Genomic DNA, 23,275 nt, shown 5'->3' on the forward strand with positions numbered 1-23,275 from the left:
GGGAGCGACAGACAGAATACTAAGAGATTAAAGAAGCTTTGCAAGTTAGTCCAAGAGCTAGTTAGCCTCCTTCTGTACCTTGCTTAATCTATTCAAAGTCCCATTCATTTTCCATGCACCTCCCACTGACAGTATTGCTGCTCACGCGCATTATGGCTGAATTGCCACAATATTTTATTTTTTTTATAATTGGTTCCTTTAAGCCAAGTCTTTCACACTCACTGTCACATGCCATTGCCAAGGGCATTCTGACCCAGCTTCATGTCAGTTCCCATGTCCAGAAGAAGAGCAGTTTTGTGTTTGTCCCTGATGGACAAGTAACATCACTGGCAATGGACATTTTTTTCCTAATAGATAAAAATCGAACTTAAAAATGCAGCCTGCATGAAGATAATAAATGACTCTTGGGAGAGGGTGTCAGTGAACAGAGTTCATACACTTCCCATTCTCTCAGCAGGATGTCTTTCTGAAAGGCAAACACTTTGAATTCTGTATTGTAAGGAGATGCTACAACAAAGGTGCTGTAATGGAATGTAGTGGGGTGGGGCTAAGAGTTCCTTACGCTATGCTGTTGGTGACAGACAGCATGGGAGGAAATCTTTGTAGACAAGCACCTGTGTCCTGTGTGCACATTAGGGCTAAGTTAATGCAACAGAGAGGCTGGCTTTGTACAGCAGGAACCTTAGGTTTATATATTCACAGGGAGAGGGAGTGATCAGACCTGTGGCCTGGCTGAGCGTCAGTGAGGTGCGTGGAGGCAGGCTGGTACCAGAATATGTCTGCCTCGGACACTAGGGTGCTGGAATTAAGGAGGTCAGAGAGGCCATAGCGCTCCCATTATTTGAAAGTGGATGACCCTGTCCTGCCCACTTTTCTCTGCGGTGCACCCTACCCTCTTCCCTTCCTCTTCCAGCCAAGGTCCTGCCCCTCAACCAGGCCAGTATTGAGCCTGTCAGGGAGCCTGGGAAGTTGTGGGAGCAATGTGGACCCTCCAGCTGCCCTAGGTGCAGGGAGATGGATCTGAGAGTTGCTCTGGGCCCATGTTTCTGCGCCCAGTCCCAAGTCCCTGTTCCCAGGCTCCCTGTGTGGTGGAGGGTCAGTGACACCATGCTCAGGGTGTGCTCAGGGCGTGGGCAGCACATAGAGACCCCAGCTGCTCTGGATCAGAGCCAGTCCTGCTGGCAACTTCCGCGGTGCAGCATGGAACCAGGAGGGGTATGGACTAACCTGCCTTAGCCTTGCAGCAGCTTTTAATGGCCCTGTCAATGAGGCTAACCAGTACCACAAGAGTCCTTCTTCAACCGGGCGTTCATTGAAAATCTGATGCAATTAAGGTAGCAGTAGCCTTGGAGAGGGGAAAGGACTTAGGGCTCTCATTCCCCTGCACTGCCCAGGCCACGAGAACCTCCAGTAAGCCTCATGCTGGTGGAGACGGTGCCTGCCTCATGGCAGTGAAGTTCTGCTGGGCGTGCACCTGCTAAGGTAGGTCTCCCTGTGCTTCTTGCAGATTTTGGCAGCCTATTAGGCTCCTGCTCAGCCCCCAGACCTGAGGCCTTTGCCCTTGCAGAGTTGTTGGGCTCTGTAAAGACAGGCAAAATGTCAGGCACAGAAGCAGTCATACCAAAATGAGGGAGTTATGGCACCTGAGGAAGGAGTGAAACTGAGCAGTAGCTTACACAGCTATGTAATGATATAGAACATGGGACTTTGCCTATTTTAATGGTAGGAAGGTGTTCAGGAAATGATCAGTGGTGTCAAAGATGAGAAGTCACAGGAATAAAGATAATCCCAAATATCCTTCTAATTCAGAACCCATCTAGGACTCTTTAGGTATGTCTACACAGCAACATTATTGTGAAATAATTTTGCTAGAGTCTACCTAATGCAACTGCGATTTCAAAATGTTTCAAAATAGTGGACGATTTATTTTTAAACAGGTGAACATAATTTTATGAGGAATAGCGCCTATTTCAAAACAGGTATTTCAAAAGGGGGGGCTGTGTAGACAGGGAATAGAGCCTCTTTTGAAATAATCCATAGTGCATCCAATGGCCCTATTTTGAAAGAGAGTCTACTGTGTGTAGACACACTGTTTTGGAATAAGGTTTGCTTGTTCCAAGGCTTCTCTGTAGTGCAAACATGTTATTCTGGAATAGTTTCTTTTGGAATAATAACTCTGGAATAAGCTATCCGGAAGAACTTTTTGTGTGGACGTACCCTTTGATGGCCAGAGCTGTGTTTTATTATCAATGGTCAAATTTATTGGTGGTGTAATTCTACTTATTATGCCTCCAGAAATTAGTATTTGCAGAATGATAGCACAGCCTCAGCAATTTGGATGCCTCCAGAATAAAGCTAGTTTGCCTTAGCATAGTCTTTCTGTCTGAAGATTTGAAAGTGCTTTACTAGTTAAGTGAGACTCATGACACCTCAGGGAGGCATGCAGGTGGCATTCCTGGAAGCAGAGCTAGTGATGTTTGCCACTTGTAGGAACCCAACAGTATAAACACAGCACCTGCACTACTTACAGGCTGTGGCATATCTGTCCGTCTACAGTTGCTAAAACTTGACTGACTCTGTTTCAGTCATGCAAAGATGAAGCAAATTATATTTTAGTTTCCCTGAGAGGTACCAAAATACGAAAATGTTGGTCTCTCACCAGATGTCCAAATCAGAAGAATAATCAGTGGCTCCAAGAAGCACATCAGGAGGACGGTACCAGAGTGTCACCACCTCAGAGGAGTATGTCTGATTGGGGATGGACTTGGCACGAGCAAGACCTGCCAGCATAGGAAAAATGCATATCTAGTTACACTGCCGTGTTTCTTTGCAAGTCCTAGTGGGCTTGTCTGTGCTACATGGAAGATCGACCAGGTTAGGGTCAATCTTTTGGACTTCGATTGCATGCAAAATCGATCTCTCTGGGGTTGACAGTTGACCCCTATACTATAGCAAGGAGTAAGAGAGGTCAACTGGAGAAATGCTCCCATCACCCTCCTTCAGTAAAGACAGTCAGGTAAGTTGATTTCCGACACATTGTTTCTAGCTACATAATTGCCATAGCTAGAATTGCATATCTGAAATTGACTTATTCCCTTAGCGTATAACTGGCCAGTGACATGCCTTTTCCTTCTGCCTGGACAGTATCTGCCTCCTAATAATCAGAAGGAAAACAGCTTAGTGTTCTGTAGTATTTTTTATTCTAAAGGATCCCAAAGCTTTTTACAATCAATATATACATCATTTGTATGTGAAATACAACTGCTGCATTCTGTAAAACAGTGAGGAGGAGAAAGGAATGTTTTGACTGAGGACACTGGAATCCTTGATCTTAAAAAAAAAAAAAAGTACCACCGATTTTTATACAAAGCAGATGGACTTTGGCTTCTAAGGTCTCTACTTAAATATCCACTTATGCTTAGCTGTGTAGTACTTAATATAGCTCTTTCAAAAGTATGGGAAAGCATGCAGCTAAAACATGTGTAGGACATATTTTACAAATGTTTTGGAATTTGTCTGACGTTTCTATGTTCAGCAGATATGCTGATTTGTGTGTATATAATATTTACATATATTTTATACAGTATTTATAGCCATGGGATTGATTCCATTTATCTTCCACCTGTCTAGTGTTACTTAGGCGCTTAGTCCACGGATTCAAATTTGGTGAGACAGTTTTGTTCATTCTAAAATGGTAGTTGTCTGAACCTGCTCAGAGGTGTGCCGTGCCCAAAGTTCATAGAATAATAGAGTTGGAAGAAACGTCAATGACCTCCTGAGATTTCTTCCAACCCTATGATTCCATAATTCTGTGAACTAAGGGCATTGCCAACTTCTGAGCAGCTTCAGACAGTTACCATTTTAGAATGAACAAACACACCTTCAGAATGTTTAGTTCCTGCCAAATGTGACATTCTCTCCCCACTCCTGAAAATGACATGGATCCAAAGGGCAGGCTGTGCCAAAGCTAGTGCTCAAGCACAGAAGATTAAGGTAGAGAAGAACATTGTCAACTGGTGTAAAACTTGTCATAGTTCCATGGACTTCTATAGAGCTACAACCATTGACATCAGCTGGTAGGGTTGTCAAGCTTTCCAGAATTGTTGTTCCTCAGGAATTAAAGATTAATGAAACCTCCAGGAATATGTTCACCCAGAACTGGCAAACCTGCCAGCTGAAGATTTGTCCCAAAATATGGTGAGACTCATCAGGGATGCAGAAGGGGAGACTGATACTACTACAGAGCTGAGAATCCCTCTTTCCACAGCTCAGCTATGTCCTTTTACACTATGGTAGGCTGGTCCTTAAAGTGGGTTTAACTGCCAGAAAGGTTTGGAGGGGCTTTGTGTATGAGCGAATTTAAGGCCTTTGTTTGTAGCCCTGTTAGATCACAAATAATCAGACCTTAAAATCAAGACATTTTTATACAAGTTATTTTAGGGGTCCTGAAAGTTTAGTTATCTTTTTTTCCTCTCTCTCTACAGGGTCTTTATTATTAGCTATATGATGCTAAGATGAACTGGTTTTACAGACAATAGAGGGAGGGAGGGTAACAAAAATATCGTTAATTAAAAGAAAAGTAAATCTCCAACATTTCTAATATAATGTTAACCTGTGTAAAATGTGGCATATGCAGAATACATTATGTTGTGGAAGGAAGGATTTATTGGCACACATTTGGAATGACCTGCATAATTCACAGAGAGTCAGACGTGTTTGTCTGTGTCTCCATGAAACAAAAAAGCAGTCCTGTAGTGCTTTTTAATTCATTTTTTCTATCTTTCTGTTAAATTCTCTTCATCTCAGTTTTCATTTATCAGAATTTTCCAGATCTGAAGAAGTGGGTCTGTTCCACGAAAGCTTGTCAGCTAATAAATAATTTTGTTAGTGTTTAAAGTGCTACAGGACTGCTCATTTGTTCTGCATAATTCATTTTTGGCAAAGCTGGTTTATTCCAATAAAATCTCTACATTTCTCTGCATCATCTTCTATTCTGCATGATGCATATCTAATCTAGAAGTCTGATTCCCATCTCCCTGGAAAGAGTTGTAAAGTGCTGTAATGGAATTGTTTTGAACAAAGTTATTTCCAGTATGTAACAGTAAAAAGAGAGAAGGATCAGGCCTATAAATTGATGCTTTTCTTGAAGTGCAGTGGGAGAGGTTATACTCACATACCCATTGGTAGCTTTGGATGCATAAATATAATTAAGGGAAAACATGGCTCTTAGAAGCACTAGCTGTAACCAGGCAGTGACTCACCAAAGTCAGCTAATTTGAGCTCACCCAGGCAACTGATGAGCAAGTTTTGGGGTTTCAGATCACGATGAAGAATATGTTGTTGGTGGATGTAAGCCAGGCCTCGCAAAAGTTGGAACATGAAGAGCTAGAAAAAGTAGGCAACAAACTTAAGCAGATTTATGGAATTTTCTGTGGCAATATTCATTCTGAATGTCAGGAAAACCCTTGGAATGAAACAGTGGAAAAGGAAGGGAGGAATCAGTAAAAACTGTCAACTTATTTAGCAGTGACGCAGGCTGAGGAGGGAGATTGGAAAACTGCAACCATTAAAATTATGGCACCTCTGAGACTTACACCAGCTGATGGTTATATGCTCCTAGGGAGGCCAACAGACTTTCTGGGTCCCTGGGCAAGGTGGGCGGGGGCGGGGGGTCCGTTCCACAGTCCTGGAAGGGGCAGGGCCTCAGGCAGAAGAGGCAGCCAGCTCTCAGTGCTCCCCAGAGCGTACCATGCCACTCCCCCGCTTCCCAGGCAGCAGTCAGAGCTGCTGGAGCATGTTGTGTGGTGCTCCAGCAGGGGCACCACTGCTGCCACAGTAACAGCAGCCAGGAACCTGGGGCTGTTTTGAATCACTGGGCCCCAAGACGATTGCCTGCTTTATCCCCACTGTTGATGGGCCTGTGCTTCCTCCCACTCTCCCTGGTGCTTTCAGTAAATGATAAGCGCATTTCAAATCTTTGCTTCACTATAGAATCTAACTATTTATTTTTGGAGCCAAAATGATGTAAGGCTTCCCAAAGCGCAGACTTTACATCTGCCATGTCTGACATCCTGGTATTGGTGTTAATCATGAGGGCGACACTAGAGAGGAAAAATGAAGGTAGAGGAGGAAAAAGAACAGAAGAAAAGAGGGAGAAGGAGAAAGAGAAGATGCAGAAGGAAGAAAAGACACAGGGCGGATTCTGACTACTCATGTAGTATAAAGTGATCCTAATGGGAATCAGGCCAAGAAGAGGCTCTGAAATAGCATAAAGGACACAAAACTACTCATTGCATAAGTGATTAGTCTTCTCCAGGGGTGCAATACTGTATCTGAGCTCTTTCCTGGAGATGACATACATGGGTAGCTTTTCTACTGAAAAAGTGGTAAAAAACTCAGTTATCTAATTGTATTTTTCATTTTTGTAATATCTTCCATGTGAAGTCTCAAAAATTGCTTTGCAAGGATAAGAGAAACAAGCCATACGACACCCTCCTGAGGGCTCATAATAAATCACTTTGCAGTTTTCCAGGCTTGTAGTCAATGAGGAATGAAAACATCTGAGGAGGGCAGCTGGCTGGTGTTTACTGATCCAAGTGCCAGTAAGAACATGCTACAATGTTTTGGGTTTTTAAAGAAGCCTTCCTGGTGGTGTAGCTCTTTTATGATACACTGCATGGACCCACTGGTTCCTCCAAGTGGAGATAACAGGCAGCCCTCCTTTCAGGGGCAGGGGGCTGTGGCCCAAACACTTCCAAGATCTCTCTTGTCAGTTAAAATTGGTGTTAGTTTTGGAATTGTAATCAGCAAGGGCTGAGCTCCACAATCACTGCTACCACAGGAACTGCATTCCAATTAACATAGATTTCCATTCTGAATGGTAACCTTAATGGAAAAATATTACAATAGGACCCATGTGCTCATGCGGTGCTCTTCAGGAGAGTAGAAACTGCAGAGTATCTTCTTCCTGAATTTTGGTTCCCTTTCAGTTAGTGGCAAAACTCCTCATTATGTAAATGGAAGCAGAATTCGGCCTTAAACATTCTAATATTCTGATCCATACCACTTATGTTACAGCCGTACTAAAATGCTCTGACCAGGATCAGAGCCTCATTGTACTAAGTGCTGTACAAACATAGAGGCAAACATGGTCTCTGCTGCAGAGAACATGCCAACTGCTATTTTGTTTAGAATATTACTGTAACAAAGATTTTTGTTAAAAGTAGAACTGTGCCAAAACCAAAACATCCTGGACATCCTGGAACTTTGGGGGGGTGTTTGAAATCTGAACAAGGATTCAAATTAGTCCTTATCTTTAAATGGGACAGAAGGTTTAGAGGGAGTTGACCCACCCATAAGGATGAAGTTTATTAACTTTGTTAATAATCTGAGAAAATGGGCAACTAGGAAAGTGGCAAAATCTACAGATGGTGGACCCACAAAAGCTCATTACCTAATACATTTGTTAGTTTTTAAGGTGCTGCAGGGCTGCTTGTTATTTGAGAATTATTTAAATTAGTCAATATTGGAGCGGACTTTTAAGGAACTTCAGAGGGACTTAACAAATGAAATTCACTGTTCACAGATATAAGATGGGGCACATTGGGAGGAGTTGTTTGAATTATGCATGTAGAATGCCCGGTTCCACTGAGGAAAAAAGACCTGGGTGTTCACTGTGGACATCTCAGTGGAAACCATCTCTCAGGCTATGTCTATACTAGGCTAAGAAAGGTGACTGCAGATATGCAATTCTAGCTACAGCAATTGCATAGCTAAAATTGACGTATCTGCCTTTGGCTAACTTGGCTGTCTGTACTGGGGAAGGTTGATGAGAGAATTTCGCTCGTCAACCTCCTTTACTGCTTGCATCTTGCAAGGAGTACAGGGATCGACCGTGACCCCTGAGTGGTTGATTCACGTGTCTCTACTAGATACGCGACATCAAACCCCGGAAGATTGACTCTGAGTGGGTCGATCTTCTGGGGTAGTGTAGACCTGCACTGAGTGCAATGGGGGTCAAAAACAGTGAACATAATGTGAGATCAACAAGAAGTCCTGTGGCATCATATAGACTAAGATATTTTGGAGCATAAGCTGACGAAGCGGGTCTTTGCCCATGAAAGCTTATGCTTCAAAATATCTGTCAGTGTATAAGATGCCACAGGACTTCTTGTTGTTCTTAAAGCTACAGACTAACACGGCTACCTCTCTGATACATAATGGCTACATCTACAATGCAAATGGCCATTTCGAAGTTTACTAATGAAGCACTGAAATACATATTCAGCGCCTCATTAGCATGTGGGCAGCTGCAGCACTTTGAAATTGATGTGGCTCACTGCCGCACAGCTCGTCCAGACGGGGCTCCTTTTTGAAAGGACCCCAGCTACTTTGAAGTCCCCTTATTCCCATCTGCTCACAGGAATAAGGGGACTTCAAAGTAGCCAGGGTCCTTTTGAAAAGGAGCCCTGTCTGGACAAGCCGCGCAGCAGCGAGCCGCTTCAATTTCTAAGTGCCGCGGCCGCCTGCATGCTAATGAGGCGCTGAATATGTATTTCAGCGCTTCATTAGTAAACTTCGAAATGGCCATTTGAAATGAAAATAAAATGAAATGAAAATGAAAATAAAGCAGTGGTAGGCAACCTGAACCTGCAGGGCACATGAACCCCATCAGCATAAACCACTGGCAGGCCGTGGGAGAGTTTGTTTACATTGCGCGTCCACAGGCACGACCTCCTGCAGGTTCTGCTGGCTGGGAATGGTGAATCGTGCTCCCTGGGAGCTGCGTGCGCCATGCCTGCAGACTCTTAGCGTAAACAAACTGTTTCACAGCCCTCCAGCATCTTACCCTTATATAGGTTGCCCGCCACTGTAATAAAGACATTGATGAAATAAATAAATGAATTGTATAGTGATGGAACATATACCACAAGGTGTCATTGAGCCTCAAAGCCTTTTTGACCTGTCAGAAAACTGGTGAGGTCTTTTTCAGTCTTTTGCTGAAGAATGATTAGGTTTGAATCTTTAACAACTACATCTTTTCTCCCAGCTGTTTGTCACATATTGGCGAAAAACAGATACTGGCAAAAGATTTAAGATGTTTTAAGCATGGCAACATTTTTTGGGGTACTTGTTGCTTAAAGAACTCACCATAACATTGTGAGCGTGAAGTCCTCCAGGGTGCTGGGCCATGTACTGAGCCAGATCTGTGTGCTAAATAAGTGTGGAAGGGAAAAGGAAAGAAGACTTAGGACAAAGTTGCAGATGACAGCTCTAGGGAAGCTTGACTAGGATAACATTACAAAACAGCAGAAATCATCATCATCATCATCGTCATCAATAACCATGGGCTCAGCGCCCATTGGTGTCTGATGCCTCTCTCACTATTTCCTTCCAAAAACAGCAGAAATGTAGCACTTTGAAGACTAACAAAAAGATTTATTCAGTGATGAGCTTTCGTGGGACAGACCCACTTCATCTGATCAATCTCCTTTCCCATACAGACTGACATTTACAAGTACAGAGGACCAAAAATAATTGCAATAAAAACTAACAAATCAGGTACATAGGACTGAAATAGGTGACAGAAAGATGCGGGATGTTAAGTGTCCTGCCTGGGATAATTACGAGCATTAAAGGAAAGGAAGCAGTCCTTGTAACACATGAGGTAGTTGGTAGGATAACATTATGAAGTCAAATGCGTAGGTCTCTTAGCCAATGACATAACATCCATCAAGTACAGTGACCCTTTTGTGACTGAAGTGTTGTATACAACACAGGCTGCAAAGTTGTATTTTTCACTCTTGAAAGAAACACTTCACTCAAGCCTAGATCCAGGAGAGCCCACTTTAGCACGTCCTTAAAGTTAAGCACGTTTAAGTGGTATGTGAAATCAGAGCCCTCGTCAGCATGTCAGCTCATCCTCAGAATTTAACATCCAGGGCTACGAGTTGTCAGAATTCATCAGAAAATTGCATTAAGAGGAAACCATGGCTCACGTATTTTCCTGCTTATTTAATGCCTTATTTGTTGATTTTTACCCAAATACACGCTGATATTAGGGAGCTTGTGGACGGAGATCAATGGTGAGAGTTAGCTGTGGCTCAACAGCACTGTTTTAATCACTTCACCGTAGCAGCAATGGAGGAAATCAGCTTCTGCAAGCACAGTGTAAATCAGATGTGAAATCCTTCTTGAATGTGGGTGTCATTACAGGGAGAACAGAAATAGAAGAGTCCATATAGACTGAAGTCAGGCTCTTGAGAGAGAAGGAAATAATCACTGTAGTGAAATTGTTCCCAACACCTTCCCTTTTTAGCAAACTAGCAAAAGAGCCACTCACCAGGTACTCAAAGAAAAATGTCAGTGTCTCGTTTGTCTGGATAATGTCATGCAGGAGCACAATATTGGCATGTTTCAGGCTCTTGAGAAGAGAAGCTAGAGAAACAGAAATGAAATTGTGAGCCCAAGAGATGCTTTTGGCAGTGGAAATAGCATATTTATGGCCTGGGTTATACATGGCTCCATCCATCAGGTTGTCCAGACCACTGGGCCAGATACTCTGAAGCTGAGGGAGGAAGTTGTAGCCTGTTCTCTCATGCATCTGTCTGGTCCTTGTGTACTGCAAGGGGCGTATCACCTGAAAGGAGGGCAGGTGACACAGTCACCCCCTCCCTTCTCTTGTGGTTTCTGAGGTGTGCTGATTCAGCACATTCTGTGACTTCCCAGACTGCACATGGAAAGTGCCACCCAATTTGGGGGCATGGTTGGTCTTGTGCAGAAGCGGGTTTGCAATCACTTTCCAGAACTGCAACATCAGTGAGTCTGTGCTGGTATCTGTGCCACTTTAAACTGGTGTAGATGCCAGGCAGGATGTAGACGATTTCTGTGTTTGCAAACCACATTGGTTATTTCTTCTACCTTAGTGGTCCACAGAATTGCCCTCTAATGAGTGCCAAGAGTGTAGTTAACAAGTTAACGGTAACTCAGCTGCATTTTTAAATGTCAGCATATTTTTATTGCTGCCTAACCAGCCACTGCAAACATAGAGACCCTAGATTCAACTCTCCCGCATGGGCATGCTGTAGTATTTCTCATGCTAGGGATGGACTCCAGCTGACAGTCTCATGAAGGCAACTTCTCAACAGAATGTCTCTAGAATTTTTAATGGACATCTAGTATGCGTCTACACTTGCCTTCCTCTTTCGAAAGAGGCATGCAAATGAGGTACATCAAAATGCAAATGAGGTGCAGATTTACATCTCTGGCACCTCATTTGCATATTCTGCTTTCGAAAGAAGAAAAGCAGTGTAGGCACAGCTCTTTCGAAAGTAAACCCCATCTTTGAAAAAACCCTTCTTCCCTTTTTTTATGTGAAAGATTCTTCTTGTAATGCGGTAGTCTGGGAACACCATTCTGGTCAGGGCCCCCTTTCAGGCAGTGTCTGCCTGACAAAGAGCAGTGACTCAGCTACCAGATTTACATACCACCACTTGGGGGAAGCGTCATGTGATATCCTGACTTTGCAGACAAGCCCTTTCTTGCTGAATAATGCAGATTTGGGTTGACTGAAACATTTCATGAATTTGTGTTGAATTCACCAAATTGTTCCCATTCATTTTTTTCTAAAGTTAAAAGCATTTTTGAAATAAGACAATTTACATTTTTATTTGAAACAACTTTTTGATTTGAGTTTTGTTTCAGCTTTATTTTTAAAAGATAAACAAACTTGGCAAAAATTACACTAAACCTTTTGTTTAAACCTAAACTACTTTATTTTATTTATTTTTTTAACTTTTTGGGTTTTGCAAAAATATTTTAATAATTTCATTAAGGATGTATCAAAACAAAAAAGCAGTCAAGTAGCAGTTTAAAGACTAACAAAATAATTTATTAGGTGAGCTTCCGTGAGACAGACCCACTTCTTAAGACCATAGCCAAACCAGAACAGACTGTCTGTTCTGGTATGGCTATGGTCTGAAAGAGTGGGTCTGTCCCACAAAAGCTCACCTAATAAATTATTTTGTTAGTCTTTAAAGTGCTACTTGACTGCTTTTTTGTTTTGATAGCATATAGACTAGCACAGCTCCCTCTCTGTTATTAAGGATGTAATAGAGGCTGCTGGCCCTCACATCCCTGGTGCATCAGGGATTTTCAGTCCAGTTCTTTCACTCAGTCAAACTGTGCTCAATCCAGGGCACCCAGGACATCCATAAATGTAGCCTTTTGGGATTTCTGATTTCTACGCCATCCAGGGATTAGTTGAATCCTTGCCATAAAAGCCAGCCTCAGTGTACCTCTGCAGATTGTATCTGTCTGCCTATGGACTGCGTAAAGATGCTTCATCCACATCCTGTATACTGTGGAGGTGAGTAACATTGCGTAACTACACTGGTCTTATGCTACCCAAAGAGTCCTCTATCATGGAGGAATTCCTAGCTGGTCAGATCATGGGACTTTCCTGCCTTTTTGTACCACTGGAGCAGCACAAAGGATCTATAGTGAAATGAGAAATCAAGATTTTATTTGGGCCTAGTGCCTCTGAGAGGACTCAGAGCCTTTCAGCTGGTGCACCTTGGCTTCCCCCTGCAGGGGTGTACAGCCACAGTCAAGTCTTGTGTATGTTTAATCCTACCAAGTCTCTCTGAGATAAATTACCCCTTTCACTGCTAAGTGTTTAGTGCCACTCCTCTAAGGTAACATACAGTGCAACATGTTAATAAATCTAAAGCTTTGTTTAATGACACTTGCACTATAGGCTCACATTGTAAATTAAGATGTCACATATCACAAACCTTAAAAAAAACAAAACAGCTAAGTTCAGAAGTTGATGTATATGGAGATTGTAGGTAAAAATACAGGTTCTTGAAACATGATGTTCCCACTCTCTCTTCAGTGTTCAGATTGGCTACATGTACTTACCCTCCCGGATGGCAGTAAAAGGAACTCCTTCTTCTGTCTCCAGACTGATAACTTTCAAAGCCACCAACTGGCCATTTATTCTAAAGGGTTGAAGTGAAGGGACATAAATTAAAAAATATATATATGGAGATATCTCATAGAGCTGGAAGGGACCTTCAGAGGTCAATGAATCCAGTCCTCTGCCCTCACAGTAGGACCTGTCACCATCCCTGGCAGATTTTTTTTTTAATCTATTTGCCCCCGATCCCTAATGGCCACCTTAAACACTGAACTCAGAACTCTGCGTTTAGCAGGCCAATGAGCAAACCACTGAGCTATCCCTCCCCCGTAAATGGATTCCGAAGATGCACATCGGTGTCTAACGTACCAACTAATATTAATATCTTGGGACTATTTTGTGCTTTTCCAATAAGGTGTTTAAGTACTCAGTCTCAAACTCTGCCAAGGTCATGCTCAGCACAGCTGTGAAGAGGCAACAAATTTGATTCTAAACCACCTTCATGGCTCCTCTGATTACGGGCAGGTTGGTGGCCATTTGGGCACTGGCACAAATTAGAGGTGACTGAAATAATTTCCTGGAAACATTCCGCTCACTGGGTGTCAGCATAATGCATTGCACGCCCATCCTGCCATTTCTGCATGCCAAAACCACCCTGCTTTGCTTCCAAGCAGAGCTGGCAACCTCCCACACTGAGGACTTAACTAGCTTTACACCATCCAAGAATTCTGCTTCCCAGGTGAATCCACAGCTCCCTCTTTGGGACAGCTTTAAGCTTACTTTGCAGAGTTGTGGTAAGGCAAAGGGCCCTTCATCTTAACAAATAACTCCTCTTTGAAACTTACGTGGGTCCCATAAGTGTTCATGATGAAAAACAAACCTTTTTTTTTTTGCTTGTCTCTCATTTTGCAGATGGAGAATCTCTTAATTTCAAATTCATTCCTGGAAAATTCCACTAAAGGAATGGCAAGAAGCTCACCTGCTAATCCCCTTGTAGACTGTTGAGTAAGCACCTTCAGACAGCTTCTCTACATTCAGGTAGGATGAGGCCATTCCAAATTGGAGGCCTTGTCTCTGCTTAAATAAGGAAAAGGCATTTTTTAGATCCCTCTTTCCCCCAGCAAAAGCAGAGGCTGATTGAATGATGGCTATTCTGTATACAGTGCATGGTAATTATACTGATTTGCAGCTAATGATCATCTCTAAATAAACATCTTATAGTTGGCTGCCTACATACTGCACACTAACCCACTGGAATCTCTTCATGAAATCCATCTTCTGGTAAGGATCGCTGTTACTCTGTGGTCTCTTTGTCCCAGATCTTTGTAGCGGGAGTGTTCGGAACCACTCTGATTGGAGCAAATCCATAGGACGTGGCACTCTGTTCAGATCTGGTAACTGGGATGGTACAGGAAGCAAACTAAGTTAATGGCAAATTCCTCCTACTAATTGGTGGTTCTCTTTCTTTTCTCCTCATTTACTCTGATTTTCAGTTCTTGTTTTTTGGGGTTTTATTTTCCCCATCTCCTTTCCCACACTCACCTGCCCAAATGCTGATTCTTTAAGAAGCCATAACGGAAGCAACTTTAAATGCTGCCGCTTTTGTTTATAGTGTAACTTGTGAAGCTGTTATTTAAGAATGCATCAAAAATATCTGGGCTGATTTACTCTTCTTTTTGGTTGTTATCTTTTTGGGGATGGGGCAGTGAACTAAATTCAGAAGAGAGGTTTACAGAAGTCAAAATTTACACCTTTTTTGCTCCCTTCCCCTACAACTAGCCTTCATACTAAGACTCTCTTACCGGTATATAATTGACACATTCTTATACACCATCTCTGAACTTGGCCCATTGTCCTTTTATTGCTGTAAAACACCATGCAAATTTACTATAAATGTCAGCATAAACAAACATAATACTTAATGGTGTGCCGCCTATGAGCACATATAACAAAGTTACACTGGTTGGATGCCTGTAATATATTTAATCCAGATGTAACAGGATGCCTAATCCACAGCTGGATGCCTCCTTTAGCAAGCTGTAAATCTTTGGCTCCCCTGTCTTGCACTGTGATAGCTGGAGTGGGACTTCTCTGAAAACAACGAATCAAGGGAATTCTTCATGACTTAAAGCACTGGGTGATTATAATTCCTCTCAGCAGGGATTCCACAAAATTAAAACTGAGATAGCTAGAAGTCCTTTGTGTGGTTTCAATGGAAAGTTTGACCCTTAGTGGATTAGAAGAAAATAGCTGGTATGTCAGACTGCCAAACATACTGGAAGACTCTGAGATCCTTCATTTATCTCTCTGCTAAAGTGCTGGCTGGAATACTGAATACCTCCACCATAGACTCCAATTCCACGGACTGGGAACTCTGGCTACGCTGAGAGCCATTTCTGTCTGAACAGCAACAGCATAATTCAGGTTTGAGAGCATTTACACACAGCACTTCCCCCATGATCTCCTGAGCTTGGTAAAAAAAAAAATAACTTGAGTTCTTTCTTTGGACTCTCTTCCTCTTTGCTAGAAGCTTGTTATGCCTGCTTTCATATGACTCACATAAGGTCTGTGCCTCAAGTAGTCTCATGATTTCGGCAGTTTTTCTCCATCAGCCCAACACCCAGTGGGCCAAATTCATCGCTGGAGTAATTCCATTGATTTTAATTAATTTGGCCCAGTAGCTTCTGAAAACTGCCAATGTTTATGTACATGCTCAATGGAGAAAAAAAATCTTCTATTAACTCCATATTGTTTTAATTAAGTAGCTTGGTGTAATTTACTGAATAATTAAATGTTGTCATTTCCCCAGCAGCAGTGGCTTGGTTTGCTTACACATATATAATAGCATGTATTGATTAGAATAGATGCTGTTACACTTTATGCAATTTTGTATATACCGTTGGGATGTGCTATGGTTTCTGCGGAAATTGTACATTTGAATTTCCTCACTTCTGCGCATCTAAATTCTTAGCTATTATGTAATGGTAAAGTAGGCTTTGGCCTCTGCATGTTCTGGTTTGGGCTGTTTCTTTTAAACCACCTCTCCTCAGCTAAGGATAAGTATCCTTGGACGTACTGAGAGGTCTTCCAGGGTGTATAATGCATCCAGATATTTGCCCAGTTTTACAAGAGGCAACAAAAAAAGCAGTAGCAATGTCTGTACAAAGTACAATGTTGTACAGACAATAATTTTTTTCTCCTGCTCTGTTTACTATATGTTGAAATGTAAGTACAATATTTATATTCCAATTGATTTATTTTATAATTATATATTTATGAGTGCGAATGATTTTTAGTAATAGCATGCTGTGACACTGCTGTATGGTTATGTCTGCTTTTTTAAGTTTGTATGTGAGGTGAAACTTGGGGTTACACAAGGCAACTTAGATGCTTGAAAGGGATATAGTAGTCTGGAAAAGTTGAGAGCCCCTGTTTTAAAGGATGGAGAGAGGAGTTGTTGATGGCACCAAGCAGCTTAGTAGACCGATTAAACCACCCCAGGATATGGCCCATCAATTGTATATTGCATAAACAGTCCAAGTGGTCTTAAACTAGCCAGAGATGGGGTGAAGAATCTCCCCCTTTCATCAGAACCCCTTGCCAGTGGAAGCAACTCTGCTGCCTCTTAAGCCAACTGTCCCTGTCTACCCCAGCATAAGGGGTGAGAAGAACCTTGTGAATATGAATATGCCTAACTCAAAGAGGCTTTCGACAAAATGCATCACGTAACATCATTTTTAAAGTTAAAATCTACAGTGTGTCTCTTCTGGTTTTGTATATGAATCATTCTTGTATGTGGAGGTAGAAATATGAAGTGTGGATCTGTTTATAATTCTAAATGTGCTGATGATGGCCATTACTAATATGCCAGAAACTTAATGGCCTGGTGCTTATGGCAACAATCTATGAATGGTTTTCTTTTCCCTGCAAGCCTGGATTGTGGTTGGGCCTACCAGGACATATGCCAGCTGATGCTGAAACACATTTTGGATTGGTACTTTTCCACTCAAGGAAAGAAAAATTTGAATTGACCACAAAGTATTCCTGCTTTGGGCAACAGAGATATATAAGGGAAAAACCAAACAATAAGAGAGTGGCCAGATGACAGGAGACACCCTGCCACACACACACACACACACACATACACACACCACTCAGGATGTTTTCTGGAAACATCTAAGACTGTACAGGGCGAAGATTGTGCCCAACCTACATGGCTGCCTAGATTTATATCTGTTAGTGTATAAGCTGCCACAAGACTTCTTGTTGTTCTTGTAGATTTTGAAAGAGATTATTAGAACTTACTTCGATCTGTCCATTTGCACTTGCAATCACTTAAATCCTACTTTTATACTTAATAAAAGCACTTTTGTTTATAATCAAACCCAGTGTAAATAATTGTTATGGGGGAGGGGTGAGCAACCACTGAACATATCTCTCTTTCATTGATAAAGAAGGTGAACTTACAAGCTTTCTCTGTGTGAAAATTATATAGAGTATGATGGTTTTATTTGGAATTTTGGTCTTCTCTGGGGCTGTGTTCCTGGGTGCCGTCAATAGCCTTACACCTGAGCCCTTCTGGAGATGAGCTGCTTCAGCGTGTATGTTCTGCTTGGTGGTCATTGCCCCAGCTCTATTCCTTTAACACTTCAAAGTACTGGTAGGTTAGCCGCGGCTACACGCAAGCCGGCACTTCAAAGTTTAACACTTGGGAGTTGCAGTGGGGAAGAATTAGCTTAATGAAGTGCTGTATATGCAGCACAGCACTTGATTAATAATCTCACCTCATACTACGTCACAGGAAAAAAATCACTTTGTTATAATAAAAGTACTAATGTTACTTCTCACTTCTAGCTGCAGTCGCGAAATGCACAAAGTATCGTGGTAGGTCCGTCCTTCAGAGTGCTGAATGAAAATGGAGTATTCAGCCCAGATAGCAGAGGTAGACTCTCTAATTTTGTGTTACAATTATTACTGTGAGGGAAAGTGAGAGCACAGAAGGAATGCCTTATCCCTGCATTATTGCCTCTCAGGATCTAATACTAGAAGGTACTACAGTAGTCCCCCGAGTTGCGCAAGGGTTGTGTTCCCATGCACCCTCGCATACGTCAAATTTCATGTAAGCTGGGGGGTTGGAGGGCTTTTTTTCCCTGTGGTACGCTTGTTCTGCAGCCGGGGAACCTGGAGCTCCTTTTGGACAGTAAGTCCTGGGGTTTGAGGTGGCAGTTAGGGAGAGTTAAGCCTGGGAGTGGATTGGGGCCATGGGAGGGGGGGGGGGGTTAAGCCTGGGGTGGGTTAGGGCTGCAGGAAGGGGTGGGGGTGGAGTAGAGCCAGAGCCGCATGTGGGGATTTGAAGTGGGATGAGAGGGGTTGAGCTGGAGCTGCACTGTGGGTGATGAGCTGGGCTGCGGGGGGGTTTGAACCAGGGCCGTGCAGGCCCACGAGGTTGAGTCAGGCTGAGGGGAGCAGGATTTTGAATTGTGCTTAACTTGCATTAATGTGAGACAAGCGCAACTTGAAATCATGCATTTTGAGGATTTACTGTATATAAAACATTCTTATTACTTACATAAATAATTGTATGATAAAGATGTGTATATATAAAAAATAATAATAATAATTATTAATAAAGAAACAGAGATTGGCCTAGTAATTAATGCCCCGGACTTGGACTTTGGAAATTTGAGGCTTCATCCTTCTCCCGTTGATTTCAATGGCAAAACTCCCACTGACTTCAATAGCACTGGATCAGCCTCCCTGGGTTGCTTATTAGTTCTTCCCCACATTTCCTGTGTGGGCTTTATCTATTATTAATTTGTTTGTTTAGAAAGTTTACTTCCAGATAGGTGCCCAACTGATGCTCTCGCACAAATCAGTTAACCTAGCCATTCTTCAGTTTCTCTGTCTTAGAAGTGTGCTTGAGGCTGAGCCGCAGTGTGAGTATGTTCTGTAATAGTTATCTGGGAGAGACTTGGGGTTTTCTGCTAGTGTATTAGTTCGTAGATCGCTATCTTTGCCAGAAAGGTAAGTGGCAGTTTAATTTCCCCACCAAGCCAGAGTAGGCTGTGTAGCCATTTTTAAGGCCATCTAGACTTTGTAATAGCAGCAGTTGCTACTAATGGACACAGGCCAGGTCTACCCTAGACATTAAAGTCGATTGTAGATATGCCATTTTCGCTATGGCAATTGCGTAGCTAGGATCAACTTATCTATAATTGACTTACCTGACCATCCTCACAGAGGGAGGTTGACAGGAGAAACTCTCCCCTTGACCTTACTTCTTGAGAAAATGAGGAGTACAGGGGCAGCTACTGACCCCAGACAGCTCGATTTTGCATGTCCCTACCAGGCAGGCGAAATTGAACCCTAATCCGGTTGATCTTCCACATAGTGGAGACGTACCACAGTATGATTCAATTTAAAGACAATTTGCAGTGTATTACTAAGGCTAAGTTCACAGGTCCTACTTTCTCTTAAAAACTGTATTCTGTGTGCAAGCATGTTGACTGTTGTTTATAATTCCAAGTGCCATGCTATATTGTTTGTGTTAAATTGATTGTTAATTTACCATTATGGCTCATTATTATGCACTTGATGTTGGTAAGACTTATTAGTTATTTCCTTGGTGGATCCCTGCACCAGGATGATGTTCTTTTTCCTGATGGTCACCCATAAGGAGAAAGATGTCTTCATGTCACCCTCCTATTTGAGTCCATTGATGGCTGTCCAGCCCGATTCTGGAGCCACAGATCTTATCACAGACGGGGCAGGTGCTGGTAGCTGTTGGAAGGGTGCAGGGCAGTTTTTGATGCTCTTTTCTTCTCCGCCTCTTGTCTTCACTGTGGTGAGACCACTCAAATTGTGTCACCCCCTCACAAACTACTGTTCTCCACTGGAGACAGTCTTGGGCAAGGTTCTCCCATGTGTCAACACTGAAGCTGCACTTTTTCATGTGTGCCTTCAGCATGTCCTTATATCGCTTCTGCTGTCCCCCAGTGTTCCTCTGTCCTTCCTTCAACTCGGAAAGCAGAACCTCTTTTGTGAGGCACTGATTAGACATCCAAACCACGTGACCAGTCCAGTGTAGTGTTCGTGCACCTCTCCTCCCAAGAGATATTTAGGATTCTCCTGTGGCAGCATTGATGATATCGTTCAAGTGCCTTCAGATGATGCTTGTATGTTGTCCAGGTTTCACACACATAGAGTAACATTGGAACAACCACGGCATGTAGCTCACTACAGTCTAACATACAGTGATGTTCTTTGGCACCTCCTGGTCAAAACTGTTGCAGCTCCTCACAGCATACATGTGTACCTGGCGGATTGCTGCAGGTCTTATTTGTGTCTCTGGTGTTTTTTGTAATTATTCTGCAGTTCATGGGCTCTACTGTAGCACTGGTGTGCATCCTAGGTGTACCCTTGCATTTGCTCTAATAGACATTGGGTCATTCTTATATTCCAGTGGTTACTGAAAAGATCAGACTACACTTTCCCCACAGGGCAAGGAAATCCAGGATATCCTGACAGGACATCCTGTTAAAACATGAGGAAGTTGAGTGTAATTGACTCAGGGTCTGTGAATTAGCCACAAGACGGAGTCATAAACAGATATGCTTGGGTGTGTGCCAGCAGCATTCAAACATAGGAGGACGTGTGGTCAGGATGACCCCAGAGCAGTGCAGGTAACCAGACAGGTCAATCCAGGCGTGAAACGACGAAGTGTGGGACTGCAGTGGAAAGACTGCTTAAAGTGGTATAGTTAGTTTTGAAATAGGGCTGCACCCATGTGAATCTTCTAGTGGTGTAGCCCATTCAAAAATATGTAGCTTCCAAACTAGTAATTGTAGCCAGATAAGATGCAAAATAAAGTGGAAAAATTATTTATGTGCAGCTGCAAAGCAGTTATGTAAAATCCCCTTAAGATATACTTAAAAATATTTTCTGTGTAGACAAGGCCCTGCAGCAGCCTTGTTGATGTTACATGTTGAAAAAAATTGTGGTAATTACAAGCTGACAGTGCCTTAATAAGAACACACTGTAAATATCTGCTTATAATTTCTCCCTCTAACTTACTTACTATCTTTTTTCTGCCTCCTTGTTTTCAGAATCATTGCCCTAACCAATTAATTCTATGACCATAATAATTATCTTGTCACTGCACATTCTAATTGACTCTCACATAAGGGATTGTGATAATTTTTGAATAAGTTCTATCAGAGGAAAAGGGGCCAGGTCTTCTGGTCTCTATTCTCAAGTGTGCCACTGACTTGTATGAGTTTGGATAAGTTTCTTAACTTCTTTGTACAGTTTCTCCAGTAATAATACTTGCTACTTTGTAGGGTCTGAGGGAGCAGAGAAAAGATAGCTTGGCACCCCAGGGGTTAAAGAGAGCCTCTGGGACCAGCTTGTCCTGCCCCTTTTTACCTGTAGCCAAAGCCAAACCTGAAGTGGGGGGTGGGAAGGGATGGAAAGAGCTTGGTTCAGTTTGGGGGGTTGACTAACAAGGAGGCAGGAGCTTGGTTCGGTAGTCAGAGAACCTGAACCGGAGCCTGCCAGCCCAGTAGCCAGGGGAGGGGCTAAACCTCCCACTCTTCTTGGCAAAAGGGGAGGCGACCCTCTGGAGAATCCCCAACTATGGGGAATCTGGACTCTTGTGTCCATGCCCTAAACTTAAGGACTTGGGTAAGGAGCAATCTGGGCCCCCAGGCCAGAACAAAGAAGGAAAGGGCACCCCCTTTCTGCCCCACCTATTCAAAAATCCAACCACTAGGATAGCTGGCCTTTGGGGACATGGTCACACAGAGTTATTGTGCAGCTTAATCTTTATAAAGAGCATAGAGGTCTTCAGCTGAAAGATGCCATAGAAGTATGAAGTATCCCCATATTAAGGATGTTCTGTGAGATGAGGAAGTATTGCGTCTTTTAATGTATTTTGAAGGCTTCAACACAGCCGCTCACTCACATCTCTCAGGATGGGCACTATCAACAAGAATACAGATATGGGGTGTTTTTTATAGTACCATTTGACATATATTTATGAGTAATTTGCTTGGTATCTCCTGGAACAAATTCATTCACTGCCAGTAAGTGGCAGTATCTGCCTTGTTATTGTAAAGGAGTGGCTCCAAGTTTAAATACTCTATGCTAAACTGGGATGTGGTTAAAAAAGACTGAGACGTGGGAGTGAGACTAGAGTGAGGGTGGAGAAGACCCAGGCTGGAGGAAGATGCAGTATCACCAACTCTCAAGATTTCATTGCCAGTGTCACAGCACCTGATTATTTCCCCCCAACTCAGTTTTGTTTTTTCTAACATTGCTAGCCACAGTGGGGGCAGAGGAAAGCTTGGCAAGGGACCCCAGCGCACCTCAGGCACAAACACCACAAGGCTGAATAAGAAGAACCCTGATTTCTAATTTCTGTCTCATGATCTTGGGGGAAGCGTGGCACGATCCGTGCACGCCTGGGTCGGTGGTGGCCGGTCAGGCGGGGGACGCAGCCGGTGCAGGCCCAGGGCTGGGAGTGAGCTGAGATGGGATGCAGCTGACAGTGGGGTACAGAGAAGGGCGCACTTACTCCAGCCCTGGGGAAGCGGTCTAATGTTAGGGCTGTGCTCCTTCCTCTCTGGAGGTGCGCTCCTAGCAGCCCCCGCTACCGCCGTCCCGTACACTGCGGGCGGGGCAGACGCACCTTCCCCACAGGGTCCATCTTGCGCTGAATCGCCCTTCCTTGCCCCCGCGGTTCCCTAACGCCCCTCACACTAGTTTGTCCCACGCGAGAGCCCGTCCGCGCGCTCCGCTCAGCTCTGCTCAACCCCCGCCCCTCGGTTCGCTTTCTTTCCCAACCCGCCCTGACTCGGCGGGAACGGGCTTAGGCCCCGCCTCTTTGCCTCCGCGTGAGTCAGCTGATCTGAGCCGCAGAAGAAGCCGGCGGCGGTCCGGCCGCGGGAGCGAGGCTGGCGCCAGGTGAGACGGTACCCGCCGGCTGCGGCAGCGCGCGGGGCTGGGGCTCGGCGGGCAGTGCAGGAGTCACGTGATAAGGGGTAGCGCCGTTCCCATCACCCAGCCGCCCACTTGCTGCCTCAGCTCCCTTCGCTGCCGCCTGCGGCCCCTCCCTCAAAGCTCCGCGGGGCGCCGGCCGGGCACCGGCACCTGCCGGCAGCCCGGCCGCCCTGCCGGGGTGGGGCTGCCCTAGCCCCTGCGCCTCTCCCGGGGGGCAGCCGCCTGCTGTGGGGTAGTAACCAGGGCCGGGAGGTAGACGGGAGGAAGTGGCTGGGGTCGGCGGCAACCCCTGGTGGGATGGGTGGCTCGTGGGATGGCAGCAGGCGCATGGATCAGCCCAGCCTTTCCAGGGCGCTG

The 23,275-nt window shown here is 43.8% G+C and overlaps 2 protein-coding genes across 4 annotated transcripts in view; one reads left to right on the top strand and one right to left on the bottom strand.

Annotated features, from left to right (window-relative positions):
* The window catches only part of CDK15 (cyclin dependent kinase 15), a 54,836-nt gene extending 37,580 nt beyond the window's left edge, over window positions 1–17,256 (bottom strand). The window contains exons 1-8 of the mRNA XM_075001890.1: window positions 15,258–17,256; window positions 14,168–14,317; window positions 13,899–13,993; window positions 12,922–13,001; window positions 10,343–10,437; window positions 9,151–9,213; window positions 5,262–5,385; window positions 2,660–2,780 (exon numbers count right to left, since the gene is read on the bottom strand). Of these exons, the coding sequence (XP_074857991.1) occupies window positions 2,660–2,780; window positions 5,262–5,385; window positions 9,151–9,213; window positions 10,343–10,437; window positions 12,922–13,001; window positions 13,899–13,993; window positions 14,168–14,317; window positions 15,258–15,506 (977 nt within the window). The 5' untranslated portion in view covers window positions 15,507–17,256. The remainder of the gene's footprint in view (window positions 1–2,659; window positions 2,781–5,261; window positions 5,386–9,150; window positions 9,214–10,342; window positions 10,438–12,921; window positions 13,002–13,898; window positions 13,994–14,167; window positions 14,318–15,257) is intronic.
* Window positions 1–23,275, top strand: part of ALS2 (alsin Rho guanine nucleotide exchange factor ALS2) — a 231,950-nt gene that overhangs the window by 150,639 nt on the left and 58,036 nt on the right. The window contains exons 4-5 of one of the 3 annotated variants that reach the window (XM_075001885.1): window positions 2,663–3,016; window positions 13,832–13,957. The exons of 1 other annotated variant lie outside the window; for it this stretch is intronic. The gene's annotated coding sequence lies outside the window, so the exon portion shown is untranslated. Of the gene's footprint in view, window positions 1–2,662; window positions 3,017–13,831; window positions 13,958–22,760; window positions 22,883–23,275 lie in introns of those variants that run through there. One more of the 3 variants, XM_075001887.1, reaches the window with a different exon arrangement.

Source organism: Carettochelys insculpta, chromosome 8, assembly GCF_033958435.1.
Source record: "Carettochelys insculpta isolate YL-2023 chromosome 8, ASM3395843v1, whole genome shotgun sequence".
Taxonomy (NCBI): domain Eukaryota; kingdom Metazoa; phylum Chordata; order Testudines; family Carettochelyidae; genus Carettochelys; species Carettochelys insculpta.